The sequence below is a fragment of the Rhinatrema bivittatum genome, chromosome 1 (assembly GCF_901001135.1).
Source record: "Rhinatrema bivittatum chromosome 1, aRhiBiv1.1, whole genome shotgun sequence".
Classification (NCBI taxonomy): Eukaryota; Metazoa; Chordata; class Amphibia; order Gymnophiona; family Rhinatrematidae; genus Rhinatrema; species Rhinatrema bivittatum.
Window position 1 is genome coordinate 753,892,892 of NC_042615.1, and position 19,808 is coordinate 753,912,699.

Genomic DNA, 19,808 nt, shown 5'->3' on the forward strand with positions numbered 1-19,808 from the left:
GCCATCGATGCCCTCGGGCCCAGACTGCAGGACCTGGGAAGCGCCCCACCACTGGTGTCTCCAGGCAATCTTAGTGATATTGACGCCCCTTACGACCCGTGGGGGGATGATACCTCCGAGTCTTCCTCTGATGACTCCAGTGGCCTGCCCTCGGACCTCCTGGGCAGGAACACAGGGCGATGGATGCACTGGGAAGAAGTTTTTCAGGGTGCCATGCTGATTGCCCATATCGCCTCCTACCAGCTATATATGATGTAGTATTCTCTTAACCTCTGGAAACAGATCCAGGACATGGCCAAGCACCTGCCCCAACAGCAGCAGGACAGTTTCTTGGTGGTTGTCCGGGAGGGTCTTGAAGGTGGCAAGCATGAGGTGCGTTTCACCTATGATTTTGAAACAGTGGTGAGGGTGGTGGTGGCTGTGAGCATTGGTGCCCACAGGATGGCCTGGCTCCAGACCTCGGATCTCCGCTTGGAGGTGCAGGAGAGGCTTGCTGACCTGCCATGTACCAGTGAGAATCTCTTTGGGGACAAAGTGAGGGATGATGTAGCTCAGTTAAAGGATCATCCTGAGACCCTCCAGCATCTCTAGGACAGTATGTTGGACCCACCGTCCTCAGCCAAGAGGTCTTCCCAACAGGGTCGGAGGAGGTCCTTCTACCACCAGAGGAAGTATTGTCCTCCTGCTTCTTTATACCCAGTCACATCAGGGGTCGCCCCAGGCAGCAATGGGCCCCCAAACCTCAGCTGGTCCTCCAGCCAAACCCCGCCACAGGGTTTTCACTGATTGCAAGGGAGCGTAGGCCAACTGCCCGTATCCTTGACGCAAGACCCTCTGGTCAGAGGCCGGCTATGGTTCTTCACGGACCGGTGGCCAGTGTCACCTCGGACCAGTGGGTGCTGTCCGTCATTCATCGAGGGTACAGGCTGAAGTTTGTGTGTCCCTCCAGACTCTCTCCCCCGTGTCCCTTCTGGGGTCCAACAATACATCAGGGCATGCTTTTGGAGGAGCTCTCTGTCCTCGTAATGGTCAGGGCCATCGAGCCCATTCTGCTGGAGCAGCGGGTGTGGGGGTTCTGCTCCCGATATTTCCTAATTCCAAAGAGAACTGGGGGACTCCATCCTATTCTAGACCTGAGAGCCTTGAACAAATTGCTAAGAGAAAAGTTCAAGATGGTCTCTCTGGGCACCCTGATTCCCCTCCTGCAAAGAGGTGATTGGCTATGCTCCCTCAATCTAAAAGATGCCTACACTCACATCGAGATCTTCCACAGTCGCAGGAAGTATCTACGATTTGTGGTGGGTGGATGACACTTCCAGTACAGGGTGTTGCCGTTCGGACTGGCCTCGGCCCCACGCATCTTTACCAATTGTCTGGCCGTGGTAGGTGTGCAGCTGTGCAGGTGGGGTGCAGGTAGGGAAACTACCTGAATGATTGGCTGATCAAGGCGGGAGCAGTACGATCCCTGCGCTTGACCATTCAGGTGTGGGACTTCCTGGGGTTTGTCATCATCTACCTAAGTCCAGTCTCGACTTGTCGCCTCAGTTGGGCTTCGTTGGCACCCCGTTGGACATGGCTCGGGCCAGAGCTTTTCTTCTCCATGATCAGGCACTCATGCTGGTATCCATGGCGGGAGTGGTCCAATGGAGCTGATAAATTTCGGCTTATCGCATGTTGCAATTCCTGGGACACATGGCTGCGACCGTCCAGGTTACTCCCTTCACTCACTTACATATGCGCAGAGCTCAATGGATCTTGTGGTCCCAGTGGCAACAGGCCACCCAGGACCTCTGTGTGTGCATCCGCATTACTCTGCCTCTCTGGGACTCCTTGTCTTGGTGGGGGAGTCTTTCCAATTTGGAGCAAGAGGTATCCTTTCAAATCCCCCTACCCAAATTGTACTCACCTCGGATGAGTCCAGCCTGGGGTGGGGTGCCTATGTGGAAGGGCTCCATGGAAGCTGTGTCAAATCCACTTCCTGGAGCTCCGCGCAATCCGGTATGCCCTTTGGACATTCAGAGATTGGTCAGCCAACAAGGCAGTCCTGATCCAGACCGACAACCAGGTGGTGATGTGATACATCAACAAGCAGGGAGGTACAAGGTCGTTCCTTCTGTGCCAGGAGGCGGTGCAGATTTGGTCATGGGCTCTGTCCCAGGGTATGGTGCTCCGAGCCATGTATCTGGCTGGGATGGAGAATGTGATTGCAGACAGGCTGAGTTGCACCTTCCAGCCCCACGAGTGGTCCCTAAACCAGGCAGTCACGGATCAGATCTTCTGTTTCTGGGGAACCCCGGACATGGATCTGTTTGCATCCCCCTGCAACAGGAAGGTGGATCAGTTCTGCTTCATGCACAGGACGGACGGCAAGCCAGCCTCTGGTGCCTTTGCCCATCATTGGGACAAGGGCCTTCTGTATGCATATCCTCCGATTCCGCTGGTGATGAAGATTCTCCTGAAGCTTTGACAGGACAGGGGGACTATGATCCTCATAGCCCTCACTGGCTGAGGCAGATCTGGTTTCTGCTCCTCCAGGAACTCTCCTTCCGGGAACTGATCAGTCTGGGGACTTCTTCAGATCTCATCACACAGGATCGGGGCAGGCTGCACCACCCCAACCTCCAGGCCTTGTCCCTGACAGCCTTGATCTTGAGAGGTTAATTCTGCAGCCACTTGACCTATTTGATGAGGTGTCTCGAGTCCTGGTGACTTCCAGGAAGCCTTCCACTAGGAAGTCTTATGATCTGAAATGGAGGAGGCTTTATGTGTGGTGTGAGCACCACGGCTTGATCTGTTCTTCTGCTCCACACGGAACCTGCTTGATTACCTTCTGCACCTCTCGGATGCTGGTTTAAAAAAACAACTCCATTAGGGTACACCTGAGTGCTATTGGTGCATACCATCATGGTGTGGATGGTACGCCCATCTGTGTACAGCCCCTGATGGGATGCTTCATGCAGGGTCTGCTTCAGCTAAAGCCCCCCCCCCTCCCCCCGCGGTCTCCCACTGTGTCTTGGAACCTCAATATGGTGTTGGCTCAGCTCATGAGGGCTCCTTTTGAGCCCTCATGAGCTGAGCCACAGGAGTGCAGGGCTGAGCCAGCCCTGCACTCCTGTGATCTCAGGTACCTGTCCTGGAAGGTCATTTTCTTAGTGGCAGTCATTTCAGTGCGCAGAGTCAGCGAGCTTCAGGCCTTGGTGACGTATTCACCTTATACAAAGTTCTTTTGTGATAGGGTGGTTCTGTGCACGCACCCTAAGTTCCTGCCTAAGGTGGTGACGGATTTCCATCTTAACCAGTCAGTCATCCTGCCCACCTTTTCCCCCAAGCCTCATTTGTACCAGGGCAAGCGGGCTATGCGCAGTTTGGATAGCAAGAGAGCCTTAGCCTTCTATCTGGAGTGGACAGTAGGCCATAGGCAGTCCACGCAACTCTTCATCTCTTTTGAGAAGCATAGATTGGGAGTTGCTGTTACTAAGCAGACTCTGTCCAACTGGTTGGTGGATTGCATCCTTCTGCTATGCTCAGGTGGGACTGCAGCTTAGGGGCCATGTCAAGGCTCATTCTGCCAGAGCCATGGCGACTTCTGTGGCCCACTTGCAAGTGGTCCCCGTGGACCGAGATCCGCAAGGCTGTGACATGGAGTCCTCTCCACACCTTCGCCTCTCACTATTGTCTGGACGGGGATGGCTGATGAGATTGCAGTTTCAGCCAGTCTGTCCTTTGGAATTTCTTTCAGCTGTAGAACCCAACTGTTCATGCCTAGGGCCCATTGTTCGGGTTCAGGCTATCTTCCTCTGTTACCAACAGCACCAGTGTTGTGCCCATTGGCACCTGGTTAGGTGTCTGTTGGTCTCATCGTTGTTCAGGAGTAGCCTGTAGCTAGGGATTCACCCATGTGTGAGGACTACCATCCTAGGAGAAAGTAAAGTTGCTTATCTGTAACAGGTGTTCTCCTAGAATAGCAGGATGTTAGTCCTCATGAAACCCGCCTGCATTCCCACAGAATTGAGTTTCTCCTATGTTTGTTGTTTTATTTTTTCGTAATTCTGTTACAAGACTGAAGAGGGACACCATGTGGACGTGTGGATAGTGGCATGCTGGGCATGCTCAGTGTGCCAGTCAAAATTTCTAGAAACTTTGACATAAGTTTTGTGTCAAGCTCTATCCGATGATGTCATCCATGTGTGAGGACTAACATCCTACTGTCCTAGGAGAACACATGTTACAGTTAAGCAACTCCGCTTTCTTTTGAGTGTAAAGTGAAATAATTTAAAAAACTGCTTCTGTTCTTGTCTCTAGATGGCTTGTTTCCTTACCATTTTCTTCTTAAGTATCTGCGTATATTCAACAGTCTTCAGGATCCGTGTATTCAACTATTACTATTTAGCTTCACACCACCAGACTGATGCATACAGTCTGCTTTTCAGTGGCATGTAAGTAGACAATATGTTTAATTTTCTTAACAAGTGGTAAATATTGCTGGGTTAGGGCCTCTCTTTTTCAGTGAGGCAAACAAGCTGGAAAGGAACACAGTTCACACAAGCAGCTAATAAAGCAGGAGAATTATACAGACATGGTTTCCATTTTATTGTTGGATGCTATTTTTTTGAGGTCTTTGAGCACCGAGTACTAGTGTAGAACTACAGACAAGAAAGCCAATGACTTGATTTTTTGCAAAATAGCATATCACTTACTCAGGGATCCAGTTTTAATGCAAAACCCAATAATATGGTTTTTATTTTACTTCTAAACTACAGTATTAATGTCATTCTCCTGTGTTATGGATACTTGTGTGCAGCAACATCTATGGCAGCCAGATGGCTGGGAGGTTTTTCTCAGCGGTAGTGTTTGAATGTAAGATATTGAGGGCCTCGTTCAGGTAAGTGGTTTTAGCTAGGCAGGATGCTGCTTATTTGCAGTCTGCAGAACTGCAAATATGTCTAGATCAAACTATTCTAAGGGCCTTAAGTTTATTCCTTATGTTTCTCCTAAAAATACAGCCTTCAGTTTCGCTGATCAGGTTGGTGTACAAAGCCAACAATTCACTTTTCAATTTTACAGCATTATCATTCAGACTGTAAAGGCAACATAAAGATGATATATTGTGTTTTATTGGGGTTTTTTTAATTTTAAAATTTGAGGTACATTATCCACAGCAGAAAGACTTCATTTAAGATGCAACAGACTTCCTGCAGGATATAATGGAGGCAGCAATTCTACTTAAGGACAGAGTCGTTCTTGGAGAACAGATGAAAAGTAACATTGAATGAAATAGCCTTACAAAAAGAAAAACAATTTGTAAATTTTTTTTGTCTTTGGATTATTGAATTGAAATAGGTTATTCTGCCGTTTAACTCCCCCATTGTGCCTGAACTTTTTGGGTTTGACTCATATGGATGTATCCATCTCTCATCAGAACAATCAGCCCACAGCGTACACATTGGTAAGTAAAGAAGGAAAGAAAAGTTTAACAAGGTTCAGAAAAATTTAGAATTTGCTATACCTCCTGTGGCATTGTAGTAGTGCCAGCAAGGTGAAATAAGGCGCAGTGGATTGCTTTGGGGTGTGTCTCAGTAAAAAGAGAGAGACCAATGTCAACTTGATCTACAGGAACAGGTCCTTTGTGTGTTCTAATTAGTGACATGTGATGGGCATCATATGAATTCTCATCTCTTATCGAGTTTTTAAATTGACAAAATTAATTCCATTTACCAGATCCAAGGAAATGTTCATTCTATCAGCTGCCGATGCTAAAGACCTGCTTACTAATTCTTTCACATCAAGATTAGGAACCATACTATTTTAGACAAAAAGAAGTTGAGACAAATGATGAAGCTGGCCTGGTGGTTTATGTGGCAAGTGCTGTGCCACAGCCATGATCCCAGTTTCAATCCCCAAGTTGGGTCTTCCACGCTGAGTCAGTTAGGTTTGGCGTTGCTGCAGAGATAGCATTCATAGCCCCTGAGTCGGAGTGAGTGAGGGGAAGGAATCATGGTCATTGCTTAAGAGTAACACCTTATGGTCAGCTTCAAGGCCCATGATTGTATGGTCCTGGCTCAGAACGGTCACTGCAATAACCGGATCAGCTATGTTGAGGCAGGCAGATATAAAACAGGAAAAATCCCCAGGAAGTTGCAAATAAAGGCTCTTGACACAAGATACCAGCCCTGGTTCTGCTTGAGCTAGAAGTACAAAGGAGCAGGAGGAAACTGTTAGGTCAAAAAACACAAATGATAAAACCTATGCAGTGTTATACATTATATTGAGTAAAACCAACCTGAGGAACAAAAAACACATGAACTCTACTTCAGTCCTCTCTTTTTAGTTAACTACTCTGTGATCTAAAGAGTTGAAAATGAGAGCACTTTAGGTTAAATTTGAGATTGTCTCTTATTTGTCTGTGAGGTGTATTGTGGGTATAGATAACATAATTTTTGGTGGTTCTTTTTGTTTTCTTTTGATATCATTCAATAGCATTCCTCATTACAATGTTTACTTTCTGCAGATATTGCATCTATGGTGAAGTCCTGTATTCTGATTTCATTTGGTTAGGTCAAATCCACCATGTCCCCTGTTGCTCTTTTCACACTCTGCCTGACATGAATTGTTTTGTTCTTATTCCCACAGGGACTATTGAGCCCTTTGGGATGTATTTATATGAAGTAGGTGGTATAAAATACAGTTGTACAGTATGAAAAGCAAAAACTATGTACTGCAAAACTACCTGGTTAAAATAGTATGTGCACCTATTAGTGTGATTTTATGTGAAAACTATATTGAATGGAGGAGCATTGGGCTACAAACCAGGGTTCAAATCCCACTGCTGCTCCTTGTCACCTTTGCCAAGTCACTTTACCCTTCTTCATTGCCTAAGGTGCAAACTTAGATTGTGAGCCCTCTGGGGATCAGGAAGTACCTACAGTACCTGAATGTAATCTCCCAGGACAAGCAGGATGGTAGTCCTCACATATGGGTGACATCATCAGGATGGAGCCTCACTGAACACTTTTGTAAAAGTTTCTAGAACTTTGACTTGGCAGACTGAGCATGCCCAGCATGCCACCAACCTTGCATCCAGTCTCTTGTTTTCCGTGCGGCAGTAGCCACGCGGGTTGAGGAGCTCTTACAAATATTCCTGACAGGAATTTCCTCACGGTATTTTTTTCTCAAAAAAGTGACAAATTTCACTCTATCCAGGGTCCCCCTATTGACTATCGATAACCGCTGACGTTAGGTAAGGCTTTACCTCGTTTTCGCAGTCTGTTACCAACTGTTCTTCTTCAAGGCCTGATGGCCACCGACCGCACCGCGGTTAAAATTTTTCTTAACAACCATGGCGACGGGTTTTCTTCTGTGCCCCGATTGTCCGAGGACTATGTCTGTCACAGACCCACATTAGATATGTGTCCTATGCTTGGGGGCTGACCACAATGTCTTGACGTGTACCAACTGTGCCCAGATGACTCCTAAGGGCTGCCGGGTACGCTTAGAGAAAATGGAGTTTCTGTTCCAAACTAAGCAGCCTATTCCATTGAAAACCTCGATGTTATTGGCGCCGTCGCCTTCTACTCCTTGGCACTGGCCAGATGCCGGCGATTCTCGGTTGACTGGATCCCTATCAAAGACGTCCACCTCTTTGTCCTTGGCGCCGGAGAAAGACCGGGCCGAGCACCGAGAAAAGCATCTGCATCAGAAGGCTCCGACTGTTGGTCCAGGCAAAGCCTTGACGTTGGCATTGTCGGAGCCACCGAAGAAGAAGGCCTGCGCTGAGGAGCCCCTATCCTCCTCTGTGCCCTGGACACCGAGGTGTTCCCCACCCTCAGTGCTGCCGGGAGCCGAGATTCAACTCTCACCGGTGGACCATCAGGCGACGCCTGTGCAGCCTCCTACTCCAGAACTGGTTTTTCAAATACAAGCGTTCCGCGGGGAATCGAACCAGATGGTTCAAAAGGCAGTCATCCAAGCACTACAAGGTCTTCCGCCTCCATCGACACTGACACCGGCTCCGATCTCTGACTCCGATTCAATGCCCACAGTGCTGGCTCCAGTTCTGGACAGGTTGGATATGCTCATCGGGGTACTTCCACCGATGCCTCCGAAAACACTGATATGTCCACAACCATCGACGCCGATTCCCCTGTCATCGGAGGAAGAGGAATCATCGATGCCAGATCTGGTTCAAGGGCCATCGGGGGTTCTTCCACCGAAACGTCCATCGAAGTCGTCGATTCCATCAGTGCCGCCTCCGTCTTCGGTGCCGCAATCACCCATATCAGGTTCTTCCTCCAATTCCCTCGGTACCATGACCTGATCCAGCTGGGATAGGCCTCTTCCTTCCATCAGGAGACTCACCCGATGCTGGAGATCAGCCATACCAGCCCTGGTCTGATGAAACCTCAGACGACCAGGATACTGATGACATTCCCTCTGAACCATCTCCTCCTGATGAGAGAAGACTTTCTCCTCCATCTGTCCTTCGTCAGCTTTATAAAGGAAATGTCAGAAACCATTCCCTTTAAGCTACAAACAGCAGAAGACTCCAGGCACAAGATTCTTGAAGTACTCCAATTTGTGGATGCCCCCAAGGAGGTGATGTCTATACCAGTTCACGAAGTCTTCTTGAACTTCAACAATGAACCTGGGAGCACCCAGGTACAGTACCACCAGTGAACCGGAAGACAGATGCCATATACTTGGTTCAATCAGCTCCTGGGTTCCAAAAGACACAGCTGTCTCACCATTCAGTTGTGGTGGAGTCTGCTCAGAAGAAGGCAAGAAGGCCCCAGCCCCATTTTTCTACACCTCCGGAGAAAGAGCAAAGGTTTCTTGATGCCTTGGGATGTAGGGTGTGCCATGGCTCCATGCTAATTTCATGTATAGCAGCTTACCAGCTGTACATGATGCAGTACACCAGAAGCCTCTTCAAGTAGCTACAAGACTTCTCTGAGTTCCTTCCAGAAGAATTTTAGGAGCAGCTAAACTCCATCCTCAAGAAGGGCCTCGATGTTGGGAAGTACGAGGTCCGGGCTGTGTATGACATCTTTGACACTGCTTCTAGAGTTTCTGCAGCAGGGATAAGTGCCAGAAGATGGGCATGGCTGAAGTCATCAGATTTACAGCCGGAGGTTCAGGAGAGGTTGGTGGACCTCCCCTGTACAGGTGATAATTTATTCGTAGATAAGATACAGGAGACTGTCGCACAACTCAAGGATCACCACGAGACACTGTACCAGCTCTCTGCTGTACCCTCTGATTTTCCCTCTACTTCTAAATGGCTGTTCAGAAGAGAGGCCAAGAGGACAACCTATAAAGCTCGTAGGTATTATCTTCCCCCCCCCCCCCCCCATCTCACAGTCGCCCAACCAGGCCATACCAAAAAGGTCAAGCCCATCAATCCAGGCCTAAAAAAACCCAACCAGCCTCGCAGCCTGGCCCTACTTTGGGGTTTTGACTCCCGACTAGAGAGCAAGTGTCCACTTCCACTACCATCTCTGCCAGTGGGCAGCCGCTTGTGCCACTTCACCAGATAGCTTCGTCTCTCACTAACGTGGTGGATTCAGAAGTCCAATCTTCTCAGAGGCCTACCATTTCAATCCCCAGAACCTCAATTAACACTGACAACAGATGCCTCCAACCTTGGTTGGGGAGCCCATGTCAACAACCTGCAAACCTAGGGCACCTGGTCCACAGCAGAATCACAACAGCAAATAAATTTCCTGGAGCTCAGAGCCATGAGGTATGCCCTAGTGGCCTTCCGGGATTGCCTATCCAACAAGACAATCCTAATCCAAACGGACAACCAGGTAGCGATGTGGTACATCATTAAGCAGGATGGAATGGGTTCTTACCTGCTTTGTCAGGAAGTAGCACAAATATAGGCCTGGGCTCTCTCTCACTCCATGTTCCTGAGAGCAACCTACCTGGCAGGTGTGGACAATGTGCTTGCAGACAAATTGAGTCAGACCTTTCATCCCCACGAATGGTCCCTAAACCCCAATGTAGCAGAGAAAATCATCCAACGGTTGGGCTATCCGCATACAGATCTCTTTGCGTCCATTTACAACCGCAAAGTGGAAAACTTCTGCTCACTACATCACAATCACAGGACACCACCAAGGGACGCTCTCGCCCGCTCATGGTCAAACGGCCTCCTGTATTCTTACCCTCCACTTCCGCTCATCAGCAAGACTCTTGTGAAGTTACGGCAGGTCAAGGGCTTACTGATCCTCATAGCACCTTACTGGCCGCGGCAGGTATGGTTTCCCATCCTTCACGACCTCTGTCCATCCACATATTCGCCTGGGGGCAGATTCGTCTCTAACACAGAACAACGGACAGCTGCGCCATCCGAACCTCCAAGCCCTGTCACTGACAGCATGGATGTTGAGAGGCTAATCCTACAGCCCCTAAACCTCTCGGACACTGTTTCCCAAGTCCTCGTAGCTTTACGAAAGCCTTCTACTGGGAAATCCTATCGTTCCAAATGGAAAAGGTTTTCCTCATGGCGCTTATCAAAGGAAATAGATCCCTTTACCTGCCCCACAACGAAGTTCCTAGACTACCTGGTACCTTCGGAGTCTGGTCTACAAACCTCCTCCATAAGAGTCCATGTCAGTGCCATAGCCGCTTACCACAAGGGCATAGGGGATGCCTCTATATCAACACAACCCCTCGTAGCGTGCTTCATGAGAGGCTTACTACATTTAAAGCCCCCACTTCGTCCTCCGGCCCCGGCCTGGGACCTCAATGTGGTATTAACACAGCTCATGAAACCTCTGTTTGAGCCTTTGCACTCCTGCAAGCTGCATTATCTCACTTGGAAAGTGCTCTTTCTCCTAGCAGTAACATCAGCTCGCAGAGTCGGTGAGCTACAGGCGCTGGTAACATACCCACCTTGCACAAAATTTCTCCATGATCTTATGTACTTCACACTCATCCTAAATTTTTACCCAAAGTAGTATCTGAATTTCATTTAAATCAATCCATTATACTGCCTACTTTGTTTCCAAAACCCCATTCGCATCCAGGTGAGTGAGCGCTGCATTCCTTGGACTGCAAACATGCGCTAGCCTTTTATCTCACACAACTTGAAAGGAAATCCATCCCGCTGTTTGTTTCCTTCAATAAAACCAAGCTGCGAGTTCCAGTGGGCAAGCGGAATCATATCCTCCTGGCTGGCGGATGTATTCTTTCTGTTACCAGCAGGCAGGCCTTCTGCTCCAAGAATGCGTAAAAGCGCACTCTATCAGAGCCATGGCAACCTCAGTAGTGCACCTCCGTTCGGTGCCTCTTACTGACATCTGTACGGCTGCTACATGGAGTTCTCTCCATACCTTTGCAGCTCATTATTGTCTGGACAAGGCTGGCAGGCAAGATTCCATTTTTGGCCAGTCTGTTCTGCGCAATTTATTCTCAGCTTAATGACCCAACTTCCTCTCAGCGCCCACTGGAATTTCAGGCTTCCCTCTTAACCAAACCCACCCCTGTTGTTGTGCCTATTGCACGTCTTTGGGTGCTTTTGGTAAATTTACTCGGGCATCCTCAGCTCGCTATTCACCCATATGTGAGGACTACCATCCTGCTTGTCCTAGGAGAAAGCAGAATTGCTTACCTATAACAGGTGTTCTCCCAGGACAGCAGGATGTTAGTCCTCATGAAACCCGCCCGCCACCCCGCGGAGTTGGGTTCGCTTACGATTTATTATTTTATTTTTCGCTCATACTTTTACTATAAACAAGACTGAAGGGGGACCCCTGATGAATGCAGGGTTGGTGGCAATCTGGGCATGCTCAGTCTGCCAAGTCAAAGTTCTAGAAACTTTGACAAAAGTGTTCCATGAGGGCTCCATCCTGATGATGACACCCATATGTGAGGACTAACATCCTGCTGTCCTGGAAGAACACCTGTTACAGGAAAGCAACTCTGCTCTCTGATGTGCCAAAAAGTGGAAAATAAATACATAAATACAATGTATCATGTAACACCTAATGCTCCTGAAGAGGTACCTGTTTAAGAACCTGCTGAGCAGGTAAGATAACAGGGTGAGTTTATCCAGCTAAAATGCTGCTGAATATACACTCTAGAGTAGTCTGGCTAACATTAGAACTGCTGTTTGGCTGGTCAGGACTGAATATATCAGCCCTCGCTAGTCAAAGTTAAACTGTGCCCCAGGAACACCCCCAGTGCTTTCGCTTATTTGGCTGCATTTTGTGCAGGCAACAATTAGTCTGGACAAAGTTTAGCCTGTCAATGAGGAAATTGGAGTTAACTGAGCATATCATGCTGTTCAAAGTTAGCCAAACAAACCTTTTGAATATGGACCTCTAAGGCCTTTGTACTCACAATGTGCCCCTAGAGTTAGATCAAAGCTGGGTGCTCCTCCTTTCACTTGAACAGCATTCTTTGCTTATTTGCAGCAGCACATCAGTCTGAACAGTAAAGTCACAACTCATGTTTTTCTCTTACAAATCTATGCTACTACAAAAAAAAACAAAACACTGGAGTAATTATTGAAAGGGCTGTGACCTAGGGGAAAACACATCCGTAGCAATGGAAATGAAATTAGAGAGCAATTTCTTATCGGGAGCTATCACCTTCCTTTAGTTTGTCTTGGTTTCAGGAACCACTCAGTATGCCCAGTTTCATGAGGTCACAGGTCCTAGATAGAGGGATGGGTAGAAGAATAGACCTACGTTTTCTACTTGTTTGTTTTGGTTTTCAGATTATGGGCTCCTTGAAAGTGCTTCCCTTCATTGCGGATGGATTTTACATTTATTACCCCATGCTGGTGGTCATTCTCTGCATTGCCACCTATTTCAGGTAAGAAATTCTCAGACAGAAGAAATGCACTAATGATGGCATATGTGTAGCATTTTCAAGTTGAAAACAAAGTGTAATATAACTTTGTAAGCCACAGCAGTGTTGGTCAGCAAGTTGACCTGGCCCTGGAACACAGAGCAGCCCAAAAATGTTACAGGTATACGTCCAGTGCAGATTTTGGGATCTTATCCTTTGTAAGACCTGCAGCACAAAATCCAAGATATGTTTCAGGAGGAGATGAAGCAAAATGTTACATGAAAATATAGAAAGATTATTAGAAGGGACAGTACAGCATGAGCAGAAAATCTGAGGTGGAACCTTTCCTACTTCCCAACAGTTTTAAGAACAGTCAGATCTGCAGCTTCCCTTCCAGGTTGATACATAATTATTAATAGTATGTTCAAGGCATAACTTACATCTGAGTGAGAAAGGTAGCCCTTTTATTTGTTGCTGCAACTCTTAACTTATATATAAGGTACTTGCTTTATTCAGATATTAACCACTTGATTCCCAGAGGGCTGCAAGTTACATTATGCAAAGATGTTACCTGGATCTGAGTAACTTTGTGATGAAAGAACCTTTTTTTGGTTGAAATCACCTTTAAAAATTCCCAATATGGAACAGAAGATTAGAAGCCATTTACTTTATGGTGCAGATGTTGTAGCAGTGGAACCCCCATGGACTGCTTCTCCTGCTTTAGATGATACTGATTTTTGCTCCTTCTCCTACTGCTGCTTCCTTCGTCAGTAGCCTGCACCCCCTGGTATGCCACAAGATGAGCCTCAAGACTCCAGGGGGTGAAGGTAAATCTGGTATTCACACACATACAGAGCCCCTCTCTGTGCCTGATCTTCACTTCACTTCACTTGAGCTTCTGATGTTTTCTCCCCATACAACACGTTCTGCCTCAACACTTACATATTGTACTTGATTTAGGCTGCGCAGGCTTACGTGTTAAGGGCACAATTTTCAAAACTGTGTTTTTTATGCAAAGTCTGAATACTTTTACCTGTGGGCTTTGCACCAGCTTTGAAGGGAAAGTATGCCCGCGTTTTCCCTTTTTGAAATTGCCTGAGGTAAATGAACCTGAAGAGGTTCGTACCTCCTTGTGGCTACTTTTTCCAGTTCTGAAAATTCAAACTACATACATTGTTGCCTCCCTCGACCTATCCCTTAACCTTGGATTGCCTCCAGGAAACCGTGGGGAAAAATAAAAGCCTTGGGAAATAGTATAACATACTTTTGCCCATGTACAAAGTGGGCGATTTTCATACAACCTATCTATCCCGGTAAATAGCTTTTGAAAATTGTCCTTTAAATTTTTACTGCAGTAACATTTTGTATTCTGTAAAGTCTATTTCTGGCCTCTCATCTTTCTGGGACAAGATCATGCTTTATTCCTGCTGAAATACTTGAATGAGCTGGCTGGGTTGTAAGAGCTTCTTATTAAGCAAGAGGAGAAGTCCATTACCTGCTATTAAGATTCACTTAGAGAATAGCCACTGCCATTAGCAATGGTTACATGGAATAGACTTAGTTTTTGGGTACTTGCCAGGTTCTTATGGCCTGGATTGGCCACTGTTGGAAACAGGATGCTGGGCTTGATGGACCCTTGGTCTGACCCAGTATGGCATTTTCTTATGTTCTTATGTTCTTATGTTTAATTTGAGGAATGTATCATGAGCAGACTCTGAAGTAATTGTGTTTTACCCTTCTTTGCTTCAGTTTGGGAACTCGGTGCTTGAATTTACTGGGATTTCAACAGTTTATGGGAGACAATGACATGACCTCTGATCTAACCGACGAAGGCAAAGAGTTAATCCGAAGAGGTAATCTTTGGGTATTGCATTCTGTAAGCAGATGTGGGGAAAGACTGTCATTAATCCATTAGCACTACCCTCTAGACAGCCTGGGTTTGATCCATGACTGACTTGCCACAAGAGGTCAAGATGCTACTTGACAACTGAAATACTGAGAATAAGGCAAAGAGAATCGGAAAGTAAATGGGAAGAGAGACCATAGATCCTAGTTGTGCCTAAACCTCAGAACTTCTACACAGGAGTCGCTGCCTGTTCTGCCCAAGCTAGTGTGCATGTGGGCAGAGGTGGAGAAAATCCCAAGGAGGACTGGGAAATATGAGAGAGAAAAATTTGAATATATTCATTCAGTTATGGGGCTCATGGAGTCAAGTGTCAGATTTGGGGAGAGAAGAACTGGATTTTGTGACATGGCATATCGTTGTGTAAAGCGTTAGGACAACACATAATGACGTTACTAACCCTGTGGTTTGCTTTCCCATGAGTGACCTCTAACATTACTTCTTGTCTGTGCCTGAATCTCAGCAGAACAATGCTTCACGTATTACTTTGGCAACACACACAAATTGTCATGCTAAATAGTTTCATAGGTTTTTAGGGTCACATTTTAACACTTCTCTGCTGTGTTTACATCCCAGCATTCATTCTTTGCACAGGACATTTTGTCGCTAACGCAGAGGCAGGAGAAGTGAAAATGAGTCGGACTCACCAAGGGGTGTCTTGGATGTAGCTATTTGCAGCTCAGCCGCATGATTGGCCCAGCTAGTCATTTTAAAACTAGTATGCCTAAATTGTTTACGCAACTGAAAATACAATCTGAATGATTTCTGTTTAGTTTTTCGTGTTTGAAAATGCTTAGTGTAAGTTTAGCTAATGAGTTATTTTAGCATTGCTTTTGTTGTAGCTAAATAAAGGTTCATTGCTTTGAACAAGATGGTGCAAGGAAGCAAAATTCCTCTGCAAGGAAACAAGTGTTCCATTTGGTTTATCAGGGCACACAAAGCAACATACAGCAAACAAAGCATAAGAAAACCTTTAAGCTCAAAGAGTGAGCAAATCAAAATACATTCCATTTTACAAATTTCCTCAAATTTTGAGACTTGAAAGCAGTACCACAATGCTCAGATACCCTTTGTTTCATACTTTTTCAGGTTTTGAATGCCGTGAGACGTGGAGCATGACTTAGGCTTTTCGGTACACAAGCTGCTACAGCTTGGATGTACCACCTGATCAACACTCCTGAGTTCTGCCCCAGAAAGTGATACTTTCTGAGAACTCTGGCTTTTAAAGATTTCTGAGAACACAGAGTTGCTGAGAGAAATTTAGCAGTTTCTTCAGGTAGTCATTAGATGATACTTATGTGGAAACTGAAGGCACTATAAAAAAAAAAAAAAAAAAAAGAAATTGGCCATGGAATGATTATGGTAATAGTGTTTAACACGTTCCTGCATTGCACTATTTACATTCTTTTTTGGTTTGTTTTGGTTTCTACCAGAGAAGAGAAAACGCCAAAGGCAAGAAGATGGTGAAACAAGAAGAAGGGTAAGTGAAAGTGTTAGCAGAGTATCCTCTGCAGCAGTCTCGTCTTTTCCAGTGTGGCAGGAGCTGTGCTTTGATAGCTTCAGCCTGCATCTCGTGATGAAAAGTGAGTCCCTAGTGACTTTAACATACATAGAACAGATGGAAAGGTAGTGTTGCCTTTCAGTAAATGTCATGTTAAAAGAAATACCTGTAAGTTTTTTAAATTACTTTTTTATTTCGCTGAAAGTTTCAGTGAAGCTAGCATGGATAGTGATATAGTGCATGCTGCTAAAATTGCCTTATCTTTAGTGCTTGCCTCATGAGGAACTGGGTTTATAATGAAGGAATCTAATACAAGGTCACATGATGGTGTGTGGCTAATCACAATGTTTGAATTTTCTCATTAATTTTATGTGTATAGTTTTTGCTGTAATTTTGTATTGGCCTATTTGTGACAAATGCAGAGTACATTTGTCAGTGAAATGAAGGCATATATTTATTAATATTTTTTTCATTGCTTGTCTTCTGACCTAACAAATGTACAAAAACAAATATTTTAAACCAAATTATTTTAAAAATTCATATAAAAATAAATGCAATAAGCCATCTAAATATGCATACAATAAAAAATCAGAAAATCAAAATAATAAAGATCAAGTTAAGACATTTGTAAAAAAAAAAAAAAAATGCTTTAAAAAGCTGTCTAAATTTCAAAAGATTTATTTTCCAGTTTCAGCTCCTTCGGTAAGAAATTCTAAAGAACTGGAAACAGCACACAAAGTTTTCGATTTGGTTTTAACTGTCCTAGATTTCCTACAAGATAGAATAGCAGTAAAAAAAATAATTTTCTGATCTCAAATGGGGACCAGAAGCATATTTTACAAGCTTTTTCTTAAAGAAATCTAGAGCCTAGCGATCTAAAGCCTCAGATCATAGGCAGATGATCTTAAATTGTATTCTGTAATGGATCGACAGCCGATGAAGTTTAGCCAAAGCTGGAGAAATATGTTCCTTGAAACTGGACCCAGAAATTAATGTGGCGGCTGCATTCTAGTTCATCTGCATACCTTCTGAAGATTTTAGAGCGAGCCCTTCAAATAATGAATTATAATAATTCATTAGGGCAATAATTAAAGATTGAACAATCATCTGAAATTGAAAACTTGACAAATATGGATTCAGGGAATGAGCAAAGCACAACTTAGACTTTACTATAAAACTATGAAATATGGGTGTCAAAATTAAAATGGGAGTCTAGATCAGCCCCAAACTTTGTCTGCTTTTAACGATAATCCCATCCAACACAATCTTGGCACATATGATTGTGTCACATATGAATGCTCGCATCTATCCATAGCATTAGACCAACTGGACCTCTCAGATGCAGAGTCAGCTTCATCTTCCTGGATCAAGATCACCAAGGAAGTAGCAGACGCAACATGTCCATTAACCACTAAAGCCCTTCACCCGAATGCCGACAACAGGAAACCTTGGTACACCCCACAACTAAAAACCCTCAAACGAGCTCAGAAACAGCGAACACCTATGGCGAAAAAATCCATCAGCAGCAAACCAGGAGGCGTATAAATCTCTCATGCACCACTACAGGATATCCATCCTCCGAACAAAAAGAGATTTCTTCTCACGGAAAATACATAACTTCATTTTCGACCCGAAAGCGCTATTCTCACTCGTCTCGTCCCTTACCAAAATCTCCCCCCACGACCATTCCGGACGATCAAGCGGGCAGCAAAGCCGTAGAACTCGCCATGTACTTCAAGAAAAAAAATCACCGATCTGATCACCCTGGTAAAAACCTATACTGGTCCTAGTCATCCTTCCTCTTACTCGGTTAATATCCAACAAACCTGGAAAACTTCGAGCTGACCTCCTCCATTGAGATTGAATCAGTCCTAAAGAAGCTAAAACCTGCCTCACACCCCACGGATGCGATCCTGTCGAATTTACTCATTTCCATTCCAAAAACTGTCGCCAAACCAATCGCAGAGATCATTAATTGATCATTAACGCAAGGCATTGTTCCAGACCCCCTTAAACTTGCAATTCTAAAACCACTTCTAAAAAAACCTAACTTGTCCCCAGACGAGCCGGCCAACTTCCGCCCTATAGCTAACCTCCCTTTTATCTCCAAAATCTTAGAAAAAATAGTCAACAAGCAACTCATGGACTATTTAGATGACGACAAAATCCTAACCCACTCGCAGTTCGGTTTCCGTAAAGCACGAAGCACGGAAGCACTTTTAATCTCTCTGACACCATTCTTCTGAATCTTGATAAAAAAACAACCCTGTCTTATTCTCCTCGATTTATCAGCCTCATTCGATACGGTGAACCACTCAATACTCTTGGATCGGCTAACTGACATCGGTATCAAAGACCACCGTGCACAGATGGTTCAAGTCATTCCTCCCAAAACAGATTCTACAAAGTCAAGATCAACAATAAAGAATCTCATCCCGTCTGTTCCTCTCTGGGAGTTCCTCAGGGATCATCCTTATCCCCTACCCTCTTCAATATTTAACTTTTACCGCTTTGCCAACTCCTCTCCAAACTAAATCTAACCCATTACATATACGCAGACGACGTGCAAGTACTCATTCCAGTTAAGAAATCACTACAAACAACCCTATACTTCTGGAACAAATGCCTTCAAGATAACAACCTCCTCACAAGCCTTAACTTAATCCTTAATACCAATAAAACGGAACTACTCCTCGTCTCACAAGACAGCAACTATGCAGTTTCCAACATGCCCCCCACAAGGCAACCATCCTTCTCCCCTCAAGTCAGAAACCTCGGAGTCTTAATGGACAACCAACTGAACCTAAAAAGATTCATCAACAACACCGCAAAGGAAGCCTTTTTTAAATTACAAGTTCTAAAACGGCTGAGACCGCTCCTTCACTTCCAAAAATTGACTATTGCAATTTACTTCTACTCGGCCTTCCAGCGAACACCATTAAACCCTTACAGATGTTGCAAAACGCCTCAGCCAGGATATTGACTAAGACCAACAAAAGAGATCATATTACTCCCATCCTAATGAATCTGCATTGGCTCCCAATTAAATTTAGAATAATGTACAAAGTACTAACGATCATACACAAAACCATTCACAATCTCATTCCTCTGGAGCTCAATTTCCCGTTTCAGCTACGTGTACCCTCCAGACCGGTGAGATCTGCTTATGGAAATACCCTCTGTGCCCCACCCATCAAAACTTCTTTAAGTAACGCGAGCTCTAATCCACTTTGGGGCCCTGCGCAATGGAATTCTCTTCCACCAGACCTCCGGCTAGAACAATGCCATATCACCTTCAAAAAAAGACTCAAAACTTGGCTGTTTGACCAAGCTTTTCACTCATGCTGTGGATCTTCCTAGGTCATCACCTTACATACCAACAGACTAGTGTTCAGGCTAGTACTCCAACTCGACAGAGGATAAATCTAATTTAGCTCCGTTCTTACCCTTACCCTTAGTTAATTCAATATTCACTTAGATCGTTAGCCAGTTCTTCTCTGGCCCCACGAAAAAATCCTTTTATTTATTGTTACGTTGATCCTGTTCCATTGCTCCATGTTTTTATCCCTGTTAAATGTAAAAGCATTCTTACATGCTAGTTATTGT

General features: G+C 45.2%; 1 protein-coding gene across 2 annotated transcripts in view; it reads left to right on the plus strand.

Moving 5' to 3' along the window:
• Positions 1–19,808, plus strand: part of LMBRD2 (LMBR1 domain containing 2) — a 145,143-nt gene that overhangs the window by 93,791 nt on the left and 31,544 nt on the right. For both annotated transcript variants that reach the window (XR_003852881.1, XM_029578833.1), the window contains 5 exons: positions 4,303–4,436; positions 5,341–5,446; positions 12,725–12,822; positions 14,548–14,651; positions 16,135–16,181. Coding sequence is in view for 1 of the 2 variants with exons in the window: in XM_029578833.1 (XP_029434693.1) it covers positions 4,303–4,436; positions 5,341–5,446; positions 12,725–12,822; positions 14,548–14,651; positions 16,135–16,181 (489 nt within the window). In the remaining variant the exon portion in view is untranslated. The remainder of the gene's footprint in view (positions 1–4,302; positions 4,437–5,340; positions 5,447–12,724; positions 12,823–14,547; positions 14,652–16,134; positions 16,182–19,808) is intronic.